Source organism: Poromitra crassiceps (assembly GCF_964638095.1).
Source record: "Poromitra crassiceps genome assembly, chromosome: 8".
In the NCBI taxonomy this organism is placed as follows: Eukaryota; Metazoa; Chordata; class Actinopteri; order Beryciformes; family Melamphaidae; genus Poromitra; species Poromitra crassiceps.
In genome coordinates, this window is record NC_139629.1 from 12,914,632 (window position 1) to 12,938,231 (window position 23,600).

Below are 23,600 nucleotides of genomic sequence, written 5' to 3' on the forward strand. Positions count from 1 at the left end.
ACCATGCATGAGCCTGCACAGTGCATAAGAGACATAACACACTCACCATGCATGAGCCTGCACAGTGCATAAGAGACATAACACACTCACCATGCATGAGCCTGCACAGTGCATAAGAGACATAACACACTCACCATGCATGAGCCTGCACAGTGCATAAGAGACATAACACACTCACCATGCATGAGCCTGCACAGTGCATAAGAGACATAACACACTCACCATGCATGAGCCTGCACAGTGCATAAGAGACATAACACACTCACCATGCATGAGCCTGCACAGTGCATAAGAGACATAACACACTCACCATGCATGAGCCTGCACAGTGCATAAGAGACATAACACACTCACCATGCATGAGCCTGCACAGTGCATAAGAGACATAACACACTCACCATGCATGAGCCTGCACAGTGCATAATAGTATGTTTCCCTCTGGATGACGTTGTGTCTCAGGAAAAGCAATCAAGGGCCGTTAGTGGCAGCGCTGCATAGAGGAAAATCTTGAGAGCCAAATGAGGAGAGCGTTTGATGGGCTGGCAGGAGATATCTAAGATCTGGGGGTGAGGAGAAGCTTTGATGGCATAACTGAGGTTGCGCTCGCTTCGGTCTGGAGAAACCACAAAGAGCGAGAGCAGCTCGTCACACCACATTATTCTGTCTGAAGCCCTGATAGATAATACAGGTCCTCCTCAAAGCCACCTCTGTCAACTCCTATTCTAATCAACATGCTGGTAAATGTTTCAGATGCATGTTGCAGATGGTCAGATTTCCTCTGACCAGATTCTTCCTGATATCAGAGAGTTATATCAGTATGATTCGCTATGGAGCTTTAAAAAGGGGGTTGTTCCGTCAGGAGACATTTGATTGCGTTTAGGGGACAGAAACTCCATGTGATTATAGAGCAAGAAATAGGAAGAAACTCTGTAGACTTTTCCAACCTCCTAGTGATTGTATTTACACAACATCACCACTTCGAACACAAAAATGAGCCCAGCCACGTCTCTCTGCGTTGTTTTCGGTTCATGGAGGCACCTTACATTAGCTTGTTGTATTTTTAGCTGCTGCTTGCTAATATAGATAATCGATTACCACCCAGAAGCTCCATACCATTACCATCTTGCATGGATAATGTAACAGTCGTAAATATGCCTAATGTTATTACTGTTATGCTTATGGAACAGGAACATTGTTTGACTGTTCCGTTTGGTCGCGTCCAGCTCACATCAGCCCCAGACATTAGACTGTACAGGGGAGCAGGGTATTTCCTGGCTCATGCTAACGTGAGTATCGACTTCCCCGCAGGCAACGCAAGCCAAAACATGCCACAATAAGGTCCGCTAATGCGTCCAGAACCGTTCCCGGCCGTCTCGAGGCTGATCTGGCCGATAAATTGTCCAGTTTGCCGTTTTCAAGTGACTTTTATCAGCTAACGTTACAAAGCAAGCAACACCTCTGCTGTTTTAGCCAAGCAGCTGCTGGGCGCGTGCGAGTATGCGCGGCAGCTCGAGCACATGCTGCCTGCAGTTACTCTAACGGCCACCGGTGTCAGTAAGAGTTAGAAGTTACGGAATGGCCCTTTAAATAAAGAATGTGTGTACTTTTCCCATCTCTGGCCAAGCAGCATGCTAAGCAAGCTAAACGGGGAGCCTAATGCAGAGGGTATACAAGAGTGAGCCCAAAGCCAGACATACAAATGTAACCTTTGAGTCATGTTAAGACTCTGCACTAGAAAGGTGGAGGCTGGCAAAGCAGCAGCAGCAGCAGCAGCAGAGATGTGTGTGGCAGCATTGGTGTAGCAGAGATCAGTGTAGAATGGACCCATATTTAAATCACCGCTTTGATGGGAGAATGGCTGTGATTGGTGATGAATGATTACAAACGCTGATCCAATCAGTGATCTGTCAGCTGATTACAGCTGGGGATTAGGCCTATGACAATGTAATGCAATGCTTCATTTTTCAAAATGAGAGAGAGAGAGAGAGAGAGAGAGAGAGACAGAGAGAGAGAGAGAGAGAGAGAGAGACAGAGAGAGAGAGAGAGACAGAGAGAGAGAGAGAGAGATGGTTTGGTTGGTCAAAAAGTAAATGGGTGTTCCCAGATTTTGTTGACTTCAACTCGCCACATTTACAAAAACGACCTCATCCGCACTGGCAGAGCGCTATATTGATTCGTGAAAGCACATTATTGGGCAAAATGGCCGTGTAGCCAGTATGTGTTCCCCTGATGTTATTGACAGTATAATGGCAGTGGCACTTTATCAAGCAGCGCTCCTGCTGAAGTGAAGAAGATGAAGATAGGAGTTTGACAGAGACCAGAAGAGACCTGTGCATGAATAGAGCTCTCTTCAGGAGGGAGATAACGTCAAGGGAGCAGAGGCCGGCGGTCCCAACGAGCCAAAAACAATTGTGTATGTGTGTTAGTGTGCATGTGTCTTAACCCACACAAACATACTAAAACACTCTGTCCCTTGTCAAATTCAGCCTCCGTGTCCATCCACCCCCTTGGGGTCCATTCAGTAAACTAAATGACCCATGTGTAGAAGGATGCCCCCAGACCAAAAACACTCCCCAAAACAAGTCAGTGGTGCCCAATGAAGAAGCTGCAACTCCTTGCTCATATCCTCCTTCTCCTTCTCGTTGAGCTGCCTGGATTTCACTCGATTCCTACAGTCTGCCAACCACAAACACTGCGACCCTGTCACTCAGCTGAGAAGAGAGAGAGAGAACATGAGAGAGAGCGTAGAGGGAGAGATCAGCAATGAATTAGCTATATGAAGGAGCTATAGAGAGAGAGATAGAGAGAGAGACACAGAGAGCTAGATAGAGAGAGAGACTGTCTGGCCAACAGCTGGAGTGAAGCTGTATCCATGAGGAAGTCACAGACCATTCATTCATTCATTCATTCCCACGCATTAGGAGCTGCAGATAACTGCACCCTCTCTTTCTCCCAGGCTTACAGTAGCTACAGTGGCAGAATTGGACTTTGTTACACCATGAAGGACATTTCTTTAGAGAAACTAAGGACATCTCTATGGTTTATTACAGTGTAGAATGGACCCATATTTAAATCACCGCTTTGATGGGAGAATGGCTGTGATTGGTGATGAATGATTACAAACGCTGATCCAATCAGTGATCTGTCAGCTGATTACAGCTGGGGATTAGGCCTATGACAATGTAATGCAATGCTTCATTTTTCAAAATGAGAGAGAGAGAGAGAGAGAGAGAGAGACAGAGAGAGAGAGAGAGAGAGAGAGAGACAGAGAGAGAGAGAGAGACAGAGAGAGAGAGAGAGAGATGGTTTGGTTGGTCAAAAAGTAAATGGGTGTTCCCAGATTTTGTTGACTTCAACTCGCCACATTTACAAAAACGACCTCATCCGCACTGGCAGAGCGCTATATTGATTCGTGAAAGCACATTATTGGGCAAAATGGCCGTGTAGCCAGTATGTGTTCCCCTGATGTTATTGACAGTATAATGGCAGTGGCACTTTATCAAGCAGCGCTCCTGCTGAAGTGAAGAAGATGAAGATAGGAGTTTGACAGAGACCAGAAGAGACCTGTGCATGAATAGAGCTCTCTTCAGGAGGGAGATAACGTCAAGGGAGCAGAGGCCGGCGGTCCCAACGAGCCAAAAACAATTGTGTATGTGTGTTAGTGTGCATGTGTCTTAACCCACACAAACATACTAAAACACTCTGTCCCTTGTCAAATTCAGCCTCCGTGTCCATCCACCCCCTTGGGGTCCATTCAGTAAACTAAATGACCCATGTGTAGAAGGATGCCCCCAGACCAAAAACACTCCCCAAAACAAGTCAGTGGTGCCCAATGAAGAAGCTGCAACTCCTTGCTCATATCCTCCTTCTCCTTCTCGTTGAGCTGCCTGGATTTCACTCGATTCCTACAGTCTGCCAACCACAAACACTGCGACCCTGTCACTCAGCTGAGAAGAGAGAGAGAGAACATGAGAGAGAGCGTAGAGGGAGAGATCAGCAATGAATTAGCTATATGAAGGAGCTATAGAGAGAGAGATAGAGAGAGAGACAGAGAGCTAGATAGAGAGAGAGACTGTCTGGCCAACAGCTGGAGTGAAGCTGTATCCATGAGGAAGTCACAGACCATTCATTCATTCATTCATTCCCACGCATTAGGAGCTGCAGATAACTGCACCCTCTCTTTCTCCCAGGCTTACAGTAGCTACAGTGGCAGAATTGGACTTTGTTACACCATGAAGGACATTTCTTTAGAGAAACTAAGGACATCTCTATGGTTTATTAAGAGGTTGAATTGGACAGACAGACAGACAGACAGACAGACAGACAGACAGACAGACAGACAGACAGACAGACAGGCAGACAGACAGACAGACAGACAGACAGGGTAGGAGAAAGGTCTGTGTTCAGCCCAAGCCAGCAGTGCTAAGGTAAGACATATGACTGTGAAAACAAGTAGGTTTTGAGTCTAGATTTAAAAATGTCAACTGAAGTAGCTTCCCTGACTGTAAGTGGTACTACAGCAGAAAACTCAAATACTGCCTCAAATACTTGTGTTAAAGGCACTGTGTGTAAGATTCTGCACTATTAAATATCCCCAAACCAATAACTTGTATATATAGAGGAGGTATAGTGATTTATTTCTGTGTTTACAACTAAGCCACGCCCCCTCCCTGTGTTGTGATGGCCCTCTGTCCTTCCCCTCTAACATCCCGAATCAGTTTACATAGAAACCCCTCCCCCGAGAAGCCGACCTAGTGAGCCCCTCCCAGCCCACAGCCCAAAACAGAATTTTGTAGACCAAGATGGCGGAACCCTGATGCGGGCATTCCTGACTTTTACATTCCGTGATCCACCTTATATATGCGGTTTCATACTTTAGCCAAATCGCCGCCGAAAAGAAATATCTCAGACCAGAGTCAACCTTGCCGGTCTGGCTTTCACTAGATGGAGAGCCCTACGAGCAGCTATATCTGGCCTGCAAAGTGACTCGGAGCTGCCGTGTTCTCCTGTACAGTGGTAAGTAACGTTATCGCGTTTGCATGTCCCATTTCAGTAACGTTACGCATGATAGCGAAATGTACAAGTTGTTATCGATATTGTGAATTTGTTCTGTGAATGTTGTAATCACTTGGCTAACTGTTGCTTTTCACGGCTATTCAAATGACTTTACACTGCTAGTGTAGTGTGTACGAACGACAAGCTAATCAAATCCTGCAGGATTTGATTAGCTTGTCGTCCGTGTATAACTTATACACAGACATTCTGGTGACAAGCTGACATGAATGACATAACGTTACTTCCCATTACAAATTTCGCATGCATTTTCTGTTTATAATTACGTCCAGTTGCTGTCACTATGACGCAGAACGGTATAGTAATGTGTAAACACTTAGAAAGGCCATGGAGAAAAGCTAGCTTCGCTAATGTTAGCAGTTTGTTGTTATCTCACTAAGCAACGTTACATTAGAAAATAGCTGTAACACCGTCCAAACAAATCAAGGTTTGGTAAAAGTATCTAATTCATGACAATGTGGAGGAACCCTGCCTTGATATCTACCAGCTACAAAATAGATGATTCAAATTAATACTAAACACGTTTCCATTTGTCTGATTTTCAAGGTGCCAGTCATCCAGAAGATGACAAGATAGAAAACAAGTGGACCCACCATTATGATATTTGAGATGGAGAAATTGTGCTTTTATAGCAAACCTGTATAATACATGTTCTATCATCTTTGATGTTTAGATGTTTGCTGTCTGCAATCTTCTGTACACCAATAAAGTTGATATGACTTCATCCATGTCTCTTGGCCACTATTCTCCATTGTAACATTAGATTTGCCTAAAGCTGAGTGTGTCTAGCTACAGTAGCCTAGTGCCTACCAGTATTTGTGTTTCTGTGTATATATAGCCTACTTTATATAATAGACAGTGTATGTGATGTTTCTCAGTACATTGATTTCACAACTTCGTTTATCAGAAAAAATACTTTATTTGCAAAACTAAAATATGGGCTACACCAGGATGACGTGACCAGTTCCATCAGCTATGCGGTTCTTCAGGATGTCGACAAGATCTGCTATCGTCCTACAGCCGACCTTCCTCTCTGCGACCCTGTCTCCTCTTTGTCCCACTGGTGCTAGCCTGGGCTTCAGGCATACAGCTTGGTTTGCCTGCCTATAAAATACAGCAGTGATTCAAGCGTTTGAAATTAGTTTGAACAACTCTAACAATGAGAAAATACTAGCGTTGCACTATGAATACATTTTGGCCATGTCTTGGTATTAGCAGACGAACAAAAACACAGGCTAAGCTACTCACTGTTGACAGACAGCTGTGGTTAGCTAGCGATGTCCCCAACATTGAATTGAAATCATCCTAATTTAGCTATGTCAACCTGGTTTTAGACAACGTTTTGCCTAACTGTACTTAGCAATAGGGCAGGCTATGCAAAAGGTTAGGTTACAATGTAACCTTTTCAAAATCCATGTAACCATTACATGGATTTTGATCGGTTAGCAGATTATACAAATAAGTCTTACCAAGCGGACTATTGTCAATATCCTAAAGGTTTATGACTATCATGTGAAATTTGTCATTACTCAAGCCAAATACATAGCCGAGATGCATTCGTGCTTGTTTTATGTACTTACGTCTGCAGTAGGTAGGCTATGCACAAAATAGTTGTTTATATCTCCGTTGCTTGGGAGGGAGGGAGGGAGGGAGGGAGGTGGGGGAACCAGGAAGTGCTGTGCGCTGGTGGGTGGGATCGAGATTGTTTGGGTAAACAAGTTTTGTTATGGTTTGAAATGGCGACATCTAGTGGACAAAAAAATCACACACAGTGCCTTTAACAAAGTGAAAACAACCTCTATCTGAGATATTGAGATAATTCCACCATATTTGGTGGAACACAAAGACAAATCAAACTTGTCCTACAGTAGCTGTCGCCTAGCGGAAACCCCTGCCCCTGTGCCTCAGAGTCCAAACGAGGACACTCCAAAACACAAGGCACTTGTTCTCTCTTTGTATGCCATGGCGTCTCTCCTAGAAGGCCATTATTTCCCCATCTTGGCTGTTATGCAATGTGAGCTGTGTGAAGTTTGGAGTCAACGAGGTATAATCCGCCCAAAGCCTCTGACCAGACGGAGGGATTGATAGCGTGAAAGCCTGTTGCCAACACAAAGGGCCAGACGTTTCACCTCCGCGTCGCCTGGGAGAAGCACCATGTCCGCGTTTACGGTGAGATCACACGCCTACGGAGGAAGTAGGCTTTTAGCATCAGGGGACGGTTGTCAGTGTCAGCTGGGAAGCGTGAGGACCGTGAGGTGCAGGAATGTTCAGTCCAGCGGATATCAAGACCCGCGGACAGCTGCTGAACACGACCTGGTGCAGACACTCTGATCCGTTCACACAGACTCGCACACAAGCAAACCTCACAGCCGTTAGAGCATAACACAAGTCATCTAGAGCACCATGGCTTTAGACTAGAGTATGAAACAAGTTGTCTAGAGCACCAAGACTTTAGAGCATAACACAAGTCATCTAGAGTACCATGGCTTTAGAGCATAACACAAGTCATCTAGAGCACCATGGCTTTAGAGTATGACACAAGTCATCTAGAGCACCATGGCTTTAGAGTATGAAACAAGTCGTCTAGAGCACCAAGACTTTAGAGCATGACACAAGTCATCTAGAGCACCATGGCTTTAGAGTATGAAACAAGTCGTCTAGAGCACCAAGACTTTAGAGCATGACACAAGTCATCTAGAGCACCATGGCTTTAGAGTATGAAACAAGTCGTCTAGAGCACCAAGACTTTAGAGCATGACACAAGTCATCTAGAGCACCATGGCTTTAGAGTATGAAACAAGTCATCTAGAGCACCAAGACTTTAGAGCATGACACAAGTCATCTAGAGCACCATGGCTTTAGAGTATGAAACAAGTCGTCTAGAGCACCAAGACTTTAGAGCATGACACAAGTCATCTAGAGCACCATGGCTTTAGAGTATGAAACAAGTCGTCTAGAGCACCAAGACTTTAGAGCATGACACAAGTCATCTAGAGCACCATGGCTTTAGAGTATGAAACAAGTCGTCTAGAGCACCAAGACTTTAGAGCATGACACAAGTCATCTAGAGCACCATGGCTTTAGAGTATGAAACAAGTCGTCTAGAGCACCAAGACTTTAGAGCATGACACAAGTCATCTAGAGCACCATGGCTTTAGAGTATGAAACAAGTCGTCTAGAGCACCAAGACTTTAGAGCATAACACAAGTCATCTAGAGCACCATGGCTTTAGAGTATGAAACAAGTCGTCTAGAGCACCAAGACTTTAGAGCATGAAACAAGTCATCTAGAGCACCATGGCTTTAGAGTATGAAACAAGTCGTCTAGAGCACCAAGACTTTAGAGCATAACACAAGTCATCTAGAGCACCATGGCTTTAGAGTATGAAACAAGTCGTCTAGAGCACCAAGACTTTACAGCATGAAACAAGTAATCTAGAGCACCATGGCTTTAGACTAGAGTATGAAACAAGTCATCTAGAGCACCATGGCTTTAGACTAGAGTATGAAACAAGTTGTCTAGAGCACCAAGACTTTAGAGCATAACACAAGTCATCTAGAGCACCATGGCTTTAGACTAGAGTATGAAACAAGTCGTCTAGAGCACCAAGACTTTTAAGCATGAAACAAGTCATCTAGAGCACCAAGACTTTAGAGCATAACACAAGTCATCTAGAGCACCATGGCTTTAGACTAGAGTATGAAACAAGTCGTCTAGAGCACCAAGACTTTAGAGTATGAAACAAGTCGTCTAGAGCACCAAGACTTTAGAGTATGAAACAAGTCGTCTAGAGCACCAAGTCTTTAGAGTATGAAACAAGTCGTCTAGAGCACCAAGACTTTAGAGCATAACACAAGTCATCTAGAGCACCATGGCTTTAGAGCATGAAACAAGTCGTCTAGAGCACCAAGACTTTAGAGCATAACACAAGTCATCTAGAGCACCAAGACTTTAGAGCATAACACAAGTCATCTAGAGCACCATGGCTTTAGACTAGAGTATGAAACAAGTCGTCTAGAGCACCAAGACTTTAGAGTATGAAACAAGTCGTCTAGAGCACCAAGACTTTAGAGCATAACACAAGTCATCTAGAGCACCATGGCTTTAGAGTATGAAACAAGTCGTCTAGAGCACCAAGACTTTAGAGCATAACACAAGTCATCTAGAGCACCATGGCTTTAGAGTATGAAACAAGTCGTCTAGAGCACCAAGACTTTAGAGCATGAAACAAGTCATCTAGAGCACCATGGCTTTAGAGCATGAAACAAGTCATCTAGAGCAGTGGTTCTCAAATGTGGGTCCGGGGACCCCCAGGGGTCCTTGAGGGGGTTCCAGGGGGTCCCCAGCCAGAAGGGGGGTAATTTATTTTCGCTATAATTCCATTCATAAGCAACACAATGACTATCATCGGTTTTATACAGTTTCTGTAATAAAACATCTACAAGCATCACTCTTATTATCATATGGGGGACCATGGGACAAAATCCTATCAAATGGGGGTCCGTGGTCTAATCTTTGTCAGTTTAGGGGTCCCTCATGTGAAAAAAGAACCACTGATCTAGAGCACCGTGGCTTCCATGCTGTTAAAGCTGCCAAAGCCTTCAGCAGATGAAGGGATGGCAGGGTGGCACCGTCACTTAGCAGATTGCAATTCAACTGGGGGGGGGGGGGGGGGGGGGGCAAAGTTCATGGCACAGTGTCAGCATCCATTCATTCTGCTGAAGTGTCCTTGAGCAAGACACTGTGGATCTCTACCAGCTCTATGGGTGCTGTTCTGTAGCTGATGCTGTCCTCTGACCTCCCTGCTGTGGGAAGTTTCCCTATGGGCTTAGCTTAGACTGTATGCTCTCTGTAGCCTGAGAAATGACTGTTCAATCATTTCATATTTACATATTTAGATTTAGATTGTTCTTTGGCATGAGAGTAGTTGAAGAACCAGGCGAAACTGGAATGCCTAGTTTGGTTGTCTCGTAATAGCCATGTAAATATATCTGCAAAATCATTCATGAATGGGGTCATACAGAGTGGGCAACTGCAATGTGTTGCACAAAGTATTGTTGCTGATTTGCAGTTGTCTTAAGTTGCTGTGACTGCACGGATCTTGCAACAGTTGCACCTGCCATTGATTTAGGCTTAGTCATGGCTAAAGGTCTCTGATGTGTGATGTCATTTCCTTTCTGCTCACCTCTCCAGCCAAGGAACCCTTTGAATCTCACACAAAGAAACAGGAATGATCCTTTGGAACCCACAGACAGTGATCTCAGAAGTGATATCATCCTGTTGCAGTAACTTCTGCAGTATCTCAACCGAGATTATGTAATCCCAAACCACCGCCCACCAATCCCTGTGTGTGTCCCAACAGACAACACAAACACACACAGATGATAGATTTGCATTGAATCATTCAAAGCCGTCTCTGTCTGCAAGAATGTGGTGACATGAGTTCAGATATGGTCAAGTCTTCCCTGCAGCTGGATCAGTTAAGGCTGTGAGGTCAGGAGCACAGACATCTCACTCTGATTCATGTGTATGGGATCAAAGAGTAAGCATTTACCTCCTGGAGAGTAAGTCAAAACACAACACACACACACACACACACACACACACACACACACACACACACACACACACACACATGCGCGCACACACACAAACACACACACAAACACACACACACACACACACACACACACACACACACATGCGCGCACACACACAAACACACACACACACACACACACACACACAGACACACACACGCACGCACGCGCACACACACAAACACACACACACACACACACACACATGCGCGCACACACACAAACACACACACACACACACACACACACACACACACGCACGCACGCGCACACACACAAACACACACACACACACACACACACACAGACACACACACGCACGCACGTCGCACACAAACACAGGCTGTCCATTCCCAGGAAAGTTAAATGGTTGCTGAACCTTATAAACTGTAACTTCATGACATCAGGAAAGAAACTCACACTGCGAAATCCCGACTTGTTTTGGAGATGATGTCATGTGATCAATGAGCTCAAGATGGTTCATGCATGTACAGTGCAGCCGCTGCAGTATGCCTCAATGTGAACAGAGCTATTTACAAGCATTGGATATAAGCAGTGGTAAAAAGACTCCAATTGAAAAGTGTCTTCATCTCTAGAACGTATAGGTGAAGCAGTAACAAAGAGTAACACATGAGACCAAATGTGTCCAAGCGGTGGGATAATAGACAACCTGATGTCAATAAGTAATTGAGAGCGTTAGCAGATCCACTGAAGATCAAGCTGCTGGTTCACTGCAAACCTCAAATCTCACTATCTACAGTATTTTAGCACACACTACTCACATGTTGAGCTTGTGAAAGACGTCAGCTGCTCAATTTGTGACAAGTTTTCTCTCCGGCGATACGAGGAACAGAGTTCACGGCCCCAAACTCTTTCACAGCACCGTCAAACTATCTCAGTCGGCTTGAAGCAGGCATCAGCTGCTCGGTCTGCGCCAGCCTCTTCCTCGCCTCCCTCCAGAGTTACATTACAGGGAATCAAAGAGGACCTCGACACAAAACTCACCCTGCAGCGCTCACAAACTCTCTGTCTGTGCTCAGCGGCAGCATGCATGAACCCACACTGACATTCTCTGTCACTCCTCCTCCGGCAACTGTGTGCACAAAAGAGCTTCACAGTCGACTGGAGGAGGCTGCCTTTAACTCCTGCGACTCCTCAGAGAGGGAGAGAGAGAGTCGGAGAGGGGGGGGGGGGGGAGAGTCGGGCGTCTAGAGGAGGAGGGGGGGGGGGGGGCGTCTAAGACACTGAACAGGGTTTGTGGGAGAGACGCTGAGGTAGTATGGCAGGCCCAATTAAAGACTGAATGGAGCTAAGTTTGGACCGAAAGGACCATGGACAAACCTGGTAAACAGCCGGAGGAGAAATGTAATTTAGAAATGTAATGAAGCCATAACACTGAGTGCATCACAAAAGGGCCCTGCTCCGCCCGCCCCAACATTTGATGAGAAAATCCTGACTTAATGATGTTCTGTACGGAAAACATCTAAGTGTCTCACAGCAACATTGACAGTGTTCATTTGACTCCAATATAAAAATCAACACAAGGCCAGTGTTTCTGTAGTCCACAAATCAACACAATGCCAGTGTTTCTGTAGTCCACAAATCAACACAATGCCAGTGCTTCTGTAGTCCACACCCATCTCAACACAAGGCCAGTGTTTCTGTAGTCCACACCCATCTGGACTTTCCACTCCAACCATTGTCAAATCCAAATAATTGTCACTGGAAAATCATCTTCTTAACATTGGAAAATGTGCCGTGCATGACCTTATGTGAGTATCATTGATTTGTCACTTTATTCTCCTCTTTTTTTCTTTTACTCTATCTCCTCTCCCTTGTTCTCTGCCTGTCTCTCCCTCTACAGTATCTCTCTCTCTCTCTCTCTCTCTCTCTCTCTCTGTCTGTCATATCTCTCTCTGTCATCTCTCTGTGTCATCTCTCTCTCTCTGTCTGTCATATCTCTCTGTGTCATCTCTCTCTCTCTCTCTCTCTGTCATCTCTCTCTCTGTGTCATCTCTCTCTCTGTCATCTCTCTCTCTGTGACATCTCTCTCTCTCTCTCTCTGTCATCTCTCTCTCTGTGTCATCTCTCTCTCTCTCTCTCTCTCTGTCATCTCTCTCTCTGTCATCTCTCTCTCTCTCTCTCTGTCATCTCTCTCTCTCTAGCTGTGTTTCCATTACAGTTTTTCGCAAAAGAATTGCGATATTTCTACAACTTCGACAATGTACAATTGCGACTTGTAGGCGTTTCCATTGAAGTTGCGTTTGAGTGATTCCCCGTTGCAGCAGCTGCCACAGTGATTACGCACGGGGATCTGCCCCATATCCCGTCCCCTGCATGCTCAAATCCAACCAATGGTCAATGCAAATCCCAACATGAAGTTACAATGCATATAAACGAGCCTGATTATCAATTCAAAAGAAAATGAGTCGCAAAATGTTGCTGGCTGCGTGAATGCAGTCAGCGCGACAGGCAGAGGAAAAAAGGTAGCCTAATAGCCTACAACTGGTCCGATTTAGAGATGGAGGGGGGAAAAGGCTGATTTGGTTCTATAATTGCACCTGAAACGTGTGCAATGTATTAGCCTACTCACAGTCACTGTATTCACTTCAGACAGCACCACCGCACCAGTGTGTGCTTTTCATCCTCTCATCTCGCCGCTGTGCCAAATGCGCGCACACAGGCAGCCTGCTGTCACCATGGACCGATTTCTGCCATTAAACATTATCTAATTTGCCCGGCTACGCTTTTGCATAACACTCGTCTTTCTGCTAGGTAGCGTTGCTTCAAAGTTTTCCACTTGCTGCGGAGGTTTTGACACGGCTATCGAACCTTACTTACCAAACTTATTTTCCGCTCCTTTTCCAAGGGATAATATGGGTCACATGACGTGCAAATGCGAAAAATGTGTTTCCATTACACTTTTGCGATAAACTTCTATATCGACACGTCTGAAAAACCACCTCATGAGAGCGAAAAAACTTTTTGCGATATTTGGGAGGTTTTTCGAAATTCACGTGTTTCCATTACCCAATTTCTATTGCGATATTTAGATTTTGCGCATTTCTGAGGGTAATGGAAACACAACTTCTGTCTGTCATATCTCTCTCTGTCATCTCTCTCTCTGTGTCATCTCTCTCTCTCTCTCTCTCTCTGTCATCTCTCTCTCTGTGTCATCTCTCTCTCTCTCTCTGTCATCTCTCTCTCTCTGTCTGTCATATCTCTCTCTGTCATCTCTCTCTCTCTCTCTCTCTGTCATCTCTCTCTCTGTGTCATCTCTCTCTCTATCTCTCTGTCATCTCTCTCTCTGTCATCTCTCTCTCTCTGTCTGTCATATCTCTCTCTGTCATCTCTCTCTCTCTCTCTCTGTCATCTCTCTCTCTCTGTCATCTCTCTCTCTGTGTCATCTCTCTCTCTCTCTCTCTGTCATCTCTCTCTCTGTGTCATCTCTCTCTCTCTCTCTCTGTCATCTCTCTCTCTCTCTCTCTCTCTGTCATCTCTCTCTCTGTGTCATCTCTCTCTCTCTCTCTGTCATCTCTCTCTCTCTCTCTCTGTCATCTCTCTCTCTCTCTCTCTGTCATCTCTCTCTCTGTGTCATCTCTCTCTCTCTCTCTGTCATCTCTCTCTCTCTCTCTCTGTCATCTCTCTCTCTCTCTCTCTGTCATCTCTCTCTCTGTGTCATCTCTCTCTCTCTCTCTGTCATCTCTCTCTCTGTGTCATCTCTCTCTCTCTCTCTGTCATCTCTCTCTCTGTGTCATCTCTCTCTCTCTCTCTGTCATCTCTCTCGCTCCTATCATCCCAAATATTCCAGAAATGTGGTGGGTTGGCCAGCTGAGTCAATCGGCGGAGAATGAATGGTAAACAACAACACAAGCGGCTGTCACTTCCCGAAATGACTATCAATATAGAGACAGTTGGCATGTGTGGGAACGCCCACAAAATGTTATACGGCTGGCGCGCGAGTGGGGTAAAACCGCCCATATATCTCAATAGAGACACTGCATGAAATAGGCCACGCCCATCACGGGGGAAAAGCTCCGTTCATTTCCACACACCAGCGTCATATTCCTGGCTGCGCAGACAACAAATGTAAAAAATCGGCAGTTAATTTTTTTTTGTACTCCCGAGGAAAACAAGGAAGCCATTGAGAATTGGCGAGAAGAAAAATGTGCATGTTGCTGTCAATGAAGTAAGTTGGGGTGTTCATCTTCCGTATATACGATCTTTTTGTGCAACACCCGACCATGCACGCGACATAGGAGAACGCCAGGATTGGACGGGAGTCTGTGTTTTCCCCCGTTTTGGGCGTGTTTTCTGAATGATGAGGCGCTCCGCAGTGTCTCTATAGCATTTTGCAGAATGGATCTAGCATGAAACTCACTGATATAAATTGATTAAATCTTGAATCTTGAATCTTGATTCACTGAATCTATGTGATTGAAGGACCAAACTTGGTAATTTGTATTATTTGGGATACAAAAGAAGGCGAATGAGAGGCACAGATCATACAACAGCATACAGTACTGAGACCCACCAGCTAATGTATATTGATGAGGAGCAGCATGTCATGAGGACCAAGAGCATCCTCTTATTGTACATGCTTGACAACATCATCCTGATGAATCATCATATAAGTATATAGATTTGATTTGAGTGTAAGGGAGTATTTCAGAACAAAAACATCAACTAAGATCAAATGCAGGTTCTATTAGGGTTGAAATAGCATTGTGAAAGTAATGCTGGCTTCACATCTGATAAGTGAATTGTGTAAGTGCTGAAAAATTAAACATTGTTGTGACCTTCTGGATATATTCTTCTTGTGTGTTTGCAAGGTGTGAGATCGCACAACAAAAACCCCTGTGTTGAAAGTGACCCACAACAGCTGTGGCTGTTTTTATAGAATAATCACCATGAAACCAAACATCAATCTTTGGAAACCAGCAACCACAGTTACCCAATGTTGATCCCAACAGAACGTCGGCCCTATAATTTTAACCTTTACGCAAACGCCTTGATAAGCTAAGAGGGCAAAAAACTCAATGTTGGTAGCCTAGCATTTCCTTTACAAAAGCAACTGCGGTTCTGACAAGCTGAAAACCCAAAGCGAACACAACTTTCTGTTACACACTGTGAAGACATAGATCTTCTGTTGTTTTTCTGCTGGCTGGAAAAAGCCACTCCGACGGAGGAGCTAATTGCCTTTTCAGCGCTGACTAACGAGTGTGGAACCAGGAGAGAACACATTTAATTACAGTGGAACTGCAAACACTCCAGTTTCCTGGAAACCCTCTGTCTCTCTCTGTCTCTCTCTCTTTGTCTCCCTCTCTCTCTCTCTCTGTCTCTCTCTCAGTCTCTCTGCGATGGAGCCATTTCCAATGGTTTCTGTAAGTGCCAGCGGCCACAATCATAGTCCCAATCACAAGCTGAGCACATTGTAAATGCAGCATGTCAGTCTGTGCTGCTGAATGAAGTCATGGCACAAAGGCTATGAGGGGACGTGTCCACGGCTCAAGTAGCTGAATATGAGTGTGTGACTGTGTGTGTGTGTTTATATGCATGGATGAGACAGTGTGTGCGTGTGCATGCGTGCATGTGTTACAGTAATCTTGCATTTCCCCTTATGTAGACGAGTGTGTATGGGTGTGCATCCTTGTGTGTTTGTGTGTGTGTGTGTGTGTGTGTGTGTGTGTGTGTGTGTGTGTGTGAGAGAGAGTGTGTGTGTGTGTGTGCGTACGTGTGTGTATGCATGTGCACGTGTGTGTGTGTGTGTGTGTGTGTGTGTACGAGTGCGTGTGTGTGTGTGCATACTGTAATGTTGACAAGAGATCCCATGAAAGTCAAATGAGCCCTTTACCACAGTATCACCAACGGAGGACAGAACGCAACATGAGCACTGAAGCTTGGACTGGGATGGACAGAGATAGCACGCGCACACACACGCACGCACACACGCACACGCACACACACACACACACACACACACACACACACACACACACACACACACACACACACACACACACACACACACACACACAATCTCACCTAGAATGAGAGGAGAGTTACACCTGTTCTATTTTGGCGAGGCCTATTTGCAGCCAGCGCAGAGTGTGGGGATCAACACTTTATGGGCAGTGATAAAAGGTAGCCAGATGACCTCTGACCTTCTGGCTGTCTGGAAGACCAAGAAAAGCAGTCGGGGGGAAAACAAGGACATGAAATAGAAGAGCAGCAAACATCCCTCTTCAATAAAAACACCATGTGCCACTTTGTGAAAAGTCAATAAGACCGCAAGCACTAAACCTACAGCATCCTCAGCAGTCTGGCAAAAACATTGTAATTATCACCTGCTGAAAAATAATCTGTTAGTCCCCTTCCCCAGTCCAGGACACAGTCTGTACTGCAGCCTATAATAAACATAATAAAACATTTATTGATATAGCACTTCTTTGAAAACAGAGTTTACAAAGTGCTTACAATGTGCGAGAGCGTTAAGAAGCTTCAAAACAAGACAATTTTAGTTTTACGAGACAACATAACAGCCAGCAAAATCAATTTTGGGTCAATTATTTATGCAACTTCTACAATAAATATGAACTTTTCAACTGCAACAATAACAAGAGCCAAGTCATTCTGCAGCGCTGGTTAAAACAGGCTCTGACCACCCCATCAAGTGCAGCACAGCAGCTATATATCCGAGTGTGTGCGTGTGTATGCGTGTGTGTGTGTGTGTGCGTGTGTGTGTGTGTGTATGCGTGCGTGTGTGTGCGTGCGCGTGTGTGCGTGCGTGCGTGTGTGCGTGCGTGCGTGTGTGCGCGTGTGTGTGCGCGTGCGTGTGTGTGTGCGTGCGTGCGCGTGCGTGTGTGTGTGTGTGTGTGTGTGTGTGTGCGTGTGCGTGTGTGTGTGTGCGTGCGTGTGTGTGTGCGTGCGTGCGTGCGTGTGTGTGTGTGTGTGTGTGCGTGTGCGTGTGTGTGTGTGCGTGCGTGCGTGTGTGTGTGTGGGTGTGTTGTATGGCTGAGGGCGTAGCATGGCTTCCTTTTTTGGGTGGTGGAGAAAGTATCACTTTGGTCACAGAGTGAGCGGCGCTCCCTAACGGGAAGGCTGTGGCTGAACCCAGGAATGTCTCGCGCTGCGCTTTGGAAACCAAAAGAGTCGGGTCCCACAGGGATCCTGGTGCTCCCTGCGTTCCCTACTTTCACCACAAATGAACACAGCCTCTCCTCGCGCTCCAAGTCATCCAAAGACTATTTACTAGTGTCTCTTTACGAGGCAGCGAAGGCTTACATTGCTGCTGTCAGATGAAAAATCTTTAGCTTCCCACTGACAGCCGGACATTTTTGAAATGGCACAATGGCATTTTAACAGGTTTCAAGGGCCTATGATGCTTATAGAAATAAATAAATAAAAATACCATGTAATGTTTCAATACAAGAGGAAAGAAAATGAATTTGCTGTCAAGTGTTTTTTTCTGTGACAGCAGCGATATGGTTCTTTTGGGCCCGGGGCGAGCAACTCCAGGACACATGGACAAATCACAGTGTATCATCATCATTACAACTGTACTGTACTGTAAACACACACACACACACACACACACACGCACACGCACACGCACACGCACACGCACACGCACACGCACACGCACACGCACACGCACACACACAACTGCTGGTTTGTTGAGTCGCTGCATTCAATTGCCCATCCTCATAAAAGAGTGAAGCGGCAGCATGAAGCTAAAGAGTGAACTCTGTCTGACCTCTTTGTTGTGTGGGAGATCCAGCCAGATGAAAGTGTGAAACTGCTCTTTAAACTCCATTAAGACTGACTGAACCTCTGCTCTGTACGTGTCACGCACACAACACACAAACCGCCTTGTTAGAGAGGCCCACATGCATGCATACTGTGTGTGTGTGTGTGTGTGTGTGTGTGTGTGTGTGTGTGTGTGTGTGTGTGTGAGAGAGAGAGAGAGAGAGAGAAAGAGCTAAGTTGCTTTACATTCACATGTACAGTTGCCATGAAGTTCATTTAAAGGGACACTTCATTTGAGTTCATGAGGTCAGCTCCAGTTTCTTAGTCTCATTTTGAAAATACTAGTCTAAAAATGGTCCTGCTTGCATCTCAAGCAAACAAGGACATCCAGATAAAGGCAATATTGTTGAATTTGGTTTCTGGGATTATACTAATCTACCCATAAATCATCTTGCCTGTAAATGAATTGACAGCTAATGAAAAGATCCTGAGTGGTGTTAGTGGGTCCTCAGATAGCTAATCTTTGTGCGTATGCTCAACACTGAGAATGCAGGTACAGTGTGCTGCTGCTGCTGTAGGACTCAGGTTGCTACTTGCTACGACGCTTTGAAATAGAAGTTGTGTTCAAACGACTGCGTTAGCGCCCCCAGTGGAAAGTAGGCTTAAAGGAGGCCGGCCGTGACCTCGACCTGACATGAGGCCACTGCCTGTTAAGAACCTGTGTAATTACACTGGCACCTTGTTAACTTTACAACACACAAGAGAGGTGGCAAGAGGAGCTCCACCTGTCTGTCTGTCTGTCTGTCTGTCTGTCTGTGTGTGTGTGTGTGTGTGTGTGTGTGTGTGTGTGTGTGTGTGTGTGTGTGTGTGTGTGTGGGTGTGTGTGTGTGTGTGTGTGTGTGTGTGTGTGTGTGTGTGTGTGCGTGGGTGCGCGCGCGCTTGTGTGTGCCACAAAACATGGGGTCAAACACCGAAAAACTCAATAGAGACAAAATACAGGAATGACCAACATTAAGACTAAAATAACATGTCAATTTCATGTAGGCGTTTGACTAAAGCACCTTACACCTCCATAAGCATACTTTCTTCCCGCCTACAGTTGGACCAGTGGGAATGAAAGCCGGCAGCTGTAATGCCTGTAAGCTCTACACAGTGAGCCACACAACCTAATCCCTGCAAGAGAAAACTACAGCATCAACAATCCAACCTGCACTCACCGTCTGTGGTGTCCTCACAGTTCTGGTTGAAGTTTTCATAGGAGTCCCAGCGGATCAGGGGATCTTGGGTATTGTAGTCCACAGAGACGCTGGGCCCGTTCTCCAGGTGGCCCATACCTTGACCAGAATTACAAAGAGTCAAAGGCAGAAAAGGTGAATATCTTTAAATCACAGAACACTGTCCAGAGCAACAACCATCAGTGTAGGCCATACAAAACAAATATGCTCAAAGGGAAGGGGGGTGGGGGGCGATGCTGAGCATCTATATTCTTGCAATAGTTATCCTTGTATTAATCTTTAATATTCATTGCCTTCCCTTTATTTGACCTATACAAGATTTGAGCAGTGTTAAACTAACTTGCTTGCTTTTTGTTTATTTCAATGCTACTCACCTGGATAATAGTGTTTAAAAAATATCATGCAGTGTTAAACTAACTTGCTTGCTTTTTGTTTATTTCAATGCTACTCACCTGGATAATAGTGTTTAAAAAATATCATGCAAAGCAAACAACATCTATTCACATCTTGAGCTGTCTAGTGTCTACCATGTGTATCTTTACCCGCTGCATCAGAAATGTGATGGTGAAAATTCACATGAAACCCTTCTTGCTGTCACGGAGGCCCTTCACACTGCTAAGGCCTCATCCCTCTCCTCTGTCCTTGTCCTCCTTGACCTGTCTGCTGCCTTCGATACAGTCAATCACCAAATCCTTCTTTCCACTCTGTCTGATCTCGGCATTTCAGGTTCTGCACTATCCTGGTTTGCTTCCTATCTCTCGAACCGCTCATACCAGGTCTTATGGAGAGGGTCCGTCTCCAGATCCTGCCCTCTTACCACTGGTGTCCCCCAGGGCTCAGTCCTGGGCCCCTTACTTTTTCTTCTCTATATCAGATCTCTTGCCTATGTGATCTCTTCTCATGGCTTCTCTTATCACTGCTATGCTGATGACACCCAACTTTTCCTTTCCTTCCCCCCCTCAGACACTCAAATCGAGGCTCGCATCTCTGCATGTCTCAAGGACATTGGCGACTGGATGTCTGCCCACCACCTCAAGCTCAACCTTGGTAAGACAGAGCTACTCTTCCTCCCAGGGAAAGACTGTCCTCTCACAGATCTCTCCATCTCCATCGAAAACACCACTGTACTGCCCTCCCAAACAGCTAAGAACCTTGGGGTGATCCTCGACAACCAGCTGTCTTGCTCTGCCAACATAGCTGCGACAGCACGCTCCTGTAGGTTCTCCCTCTACAACATCCGCAAAATCCGTCCCTTCCTCACAAGAGAAGCGACTCAACTCCTGGTCCAGTCACTTATCGTCCCTCGCCTGGACTACTGCAACGTGCTCCTGGCTGGCCTACCTGCCACCGACATCCGACCGCTTCAGCTCATTCAGAACGCTGCAGCCCGTCTGGTATTCAACCAACCCAAATTCTCTCATGTCACTCCCCTTTTCCGGGACCTCCACTGGCTTCCCATCTCAGCTCGCATCAAATTCAAGACACTGGTACTGGCCTACAGGGCAGTACACCAGTCAGCTCCCCTGTACCTGCAATCTATGGTCAGGTTCCAAACCTCTCACCGCTCCCTTCGCTCCTCTACCAGTGCAGGTCGCCTCGCTCCTCCTTCGCTACGGGCGCTCAAAAGTCGCTCATCCCGATCTCGACTCTTCTCCTCCCTGGCACCCCAATGGTGGAACGAGCTGCCACCTTCGGTCAGGACTGCTGAATCACTGCCGATCTTTCGGAAAAGACTAAAGACTCACCTTTTCAGGCTCCACCTGGGCCCCTCTTGATCTAACTTCTTTCTCTCTTCTTTCTCTCTCTTTATTTAATAAAAAAAAAAAAAAAAAAAAAAAAAAAAAAAAAAAAAAAAAAAAAAAAAAAACCCTAAACTAAAAACTCGTACCACTGTTCCTTCAGGATTTGTAGTTGTCATAGACTGTGCTCCATAGTTGATTGCTCTATTGCTGACAAAAAGTGTGTTATTGTAAGTCGCTTTGGATAAAAGCGTCTGCCAAATGACGTAATGTAATGTAATGTAATGTAAAATAATCCTTACCATGTATCTTCTCTGGTCCAAAGGAGAAGACAAACTCCACCTTTCCATATTCTGGAAACCTGTCATCTGCATCAGGGAAATACAAAGAGAACCTGAGTCTTCTATTGACAGTAAGATAAGAAAAGACCAATATTCATCCTCACGGGGAAACTGGGTCATTGCAGCAGCAATAGCAATAGGATACAGACAGCAATTCAATACATAACAATGTTCAATATGAAAGATAAAATGTGCTCATCAAGCCAATAGCTAGTTCCTAGGCTACAACAAATTCTTGCTACAGTATATTGACCGATTTAACAGTGACTACCGTACATTTACATTACATGGACGGCAATAATTCGATCTTAACCCGGTTATGACAATACTTTGAATATAAGATGCTGCCATGTAAACATTTTCTGATGGCCTTAACCAGAATAAGGTCATAGTCGGAGTAAGCAATAGTCGAATCAAGACATGGGGAATATTCCGATTTTAGTTGCATTATTGTAGCGCGTTGACATGTAAACATCTTAATCGCACTATGCACTGTCCTATCAGGGTTTTCACAGCATTTTGTGACATGCATGGCAGTCAAAATGCTTGATGCTAAAAGTGCAAATGCAAAAGTGCATTATTACGGTACTGTAAATAATCAATCACCTTATCAGATTTGCAGGGCAGATGTTCAAATCTCCACTGATTTACATACATATGGAGTAGAGAAATATGTCCACAGAGTGCACATTTCATCACGAGCTATTCACAGTATCAAAACATGAGATCTTGTGCATGCAGATTATAGACATTCCATTCTGGGAACTTTCGGCTCTCACCTTTGAACGTCTCATCAAGTTCGTCTTTTCCGAAGACGATCCCCAGGTCGTGAACAGCGCAGGTGTGGAACTGCACCCGGAATATCACATCTCTGGATGTGCTGCGGTAGCGCTTGTGGTAGCACTTGAGCTAGAGGGTGGAAAAACATCAGGTGAGATTCAAACAGTGCAAGCAGCAGCATTGCATCGAGCAGTTCCAACCTAATTCAACAATGCAGTTCAGTGGAGTTGGATTGGATTTGGGACAGAAGCTTGGTTCACTATACAGTACACTGTTCAAGGCTTGCACCGTACAAGCTGAAAAAATGACAGTTTCTCTTTAGGATGTGACTTTGTAATAATATTTCTGCTTACTGACGAGAAAAAAAATTGTGTTACCTCAGATCACATCAGAAATAGATTGCAATGTAAAAACCTTTGCCACAGCTTAACTCAATATATCTTCCATGCTCGTACACTCCACTCATACAAAGTGAGTAGAATATGAAGTGATCTTTGTGAAACACTGGCCAGAAACATGCCACCTTGATTCACGGGCAGTCCTTTCACTGCACTGGCTCAGTGCTAGAGAACGCATTCAAGACTTTTTGATATATTGCCCTGTAAACGTATGGCCTGGCTCTCTCCGCACGAGCATTATTATCCAACCGTTTCTATCAACACAAGAGCTTTATGAAGCGCCACTAAAACCCCACACAGGAAAATCTTCACTCTACCCCCCACTATTCCATGATGGCCTGCCTGGAGGGATAGATACATATAGAAAATATGTAATGTGTGTGTGTGTGTGTGTGTGTGTGTGTGTGTGTGTGTGTGTGTGTGTGTGTGTGTGTGTGTGTGTGTGTGTGTGTGTGTGTGTGTGTGTGTGTGTGTTGTGTGTGTGTGTGTGTGTGTGTGTGTGTATATATATATATACACACAATTATTTTTATTTTTATTTTTACAAGGACGTCACATTTACAGGTACTAAAGGATATGTACCTTCAAGCCAAGCAATATGCTGCCCACAAGCTGTGGCTGCAGGGACCCATTACAATGGGAGTAAGCCTTGTGTGTCTGTCTGAATACTATTTCCAGCTATGGT

The 23,600-nt window shown here is 45.2% G+C and overlaps 1 protein-coding gene across 1 annotated transcript in view; it reads right to left on the reverse strand.

Moving 5' to 3' along the window:
- tns1b (tensin 1b) overlaps positions 1-23,600 on the reverse strand; it is a gene marked incomplete at its 5' end in the record, with an annotated part of 254,067 nt that overhangs the window by 44,237 nt on the left and 186,230 nt on the right. The window contains 3 exons of the mRNA XM_083641496.1: positions 19,640-19,756; positions 21,699-21,764; positions 22,517-22,646. Coding sequence (XP_083497622.1) covers positions 19,640-19,756; positions 21,699-21,764; positions 22,517-22,646 — 313 coding nt within the window. The remainder of the gene's footprint in view (positions 1-19,639; positions 19,757-21,698; positions 21,765-22,516; positions 22,647-23,600) is intronic.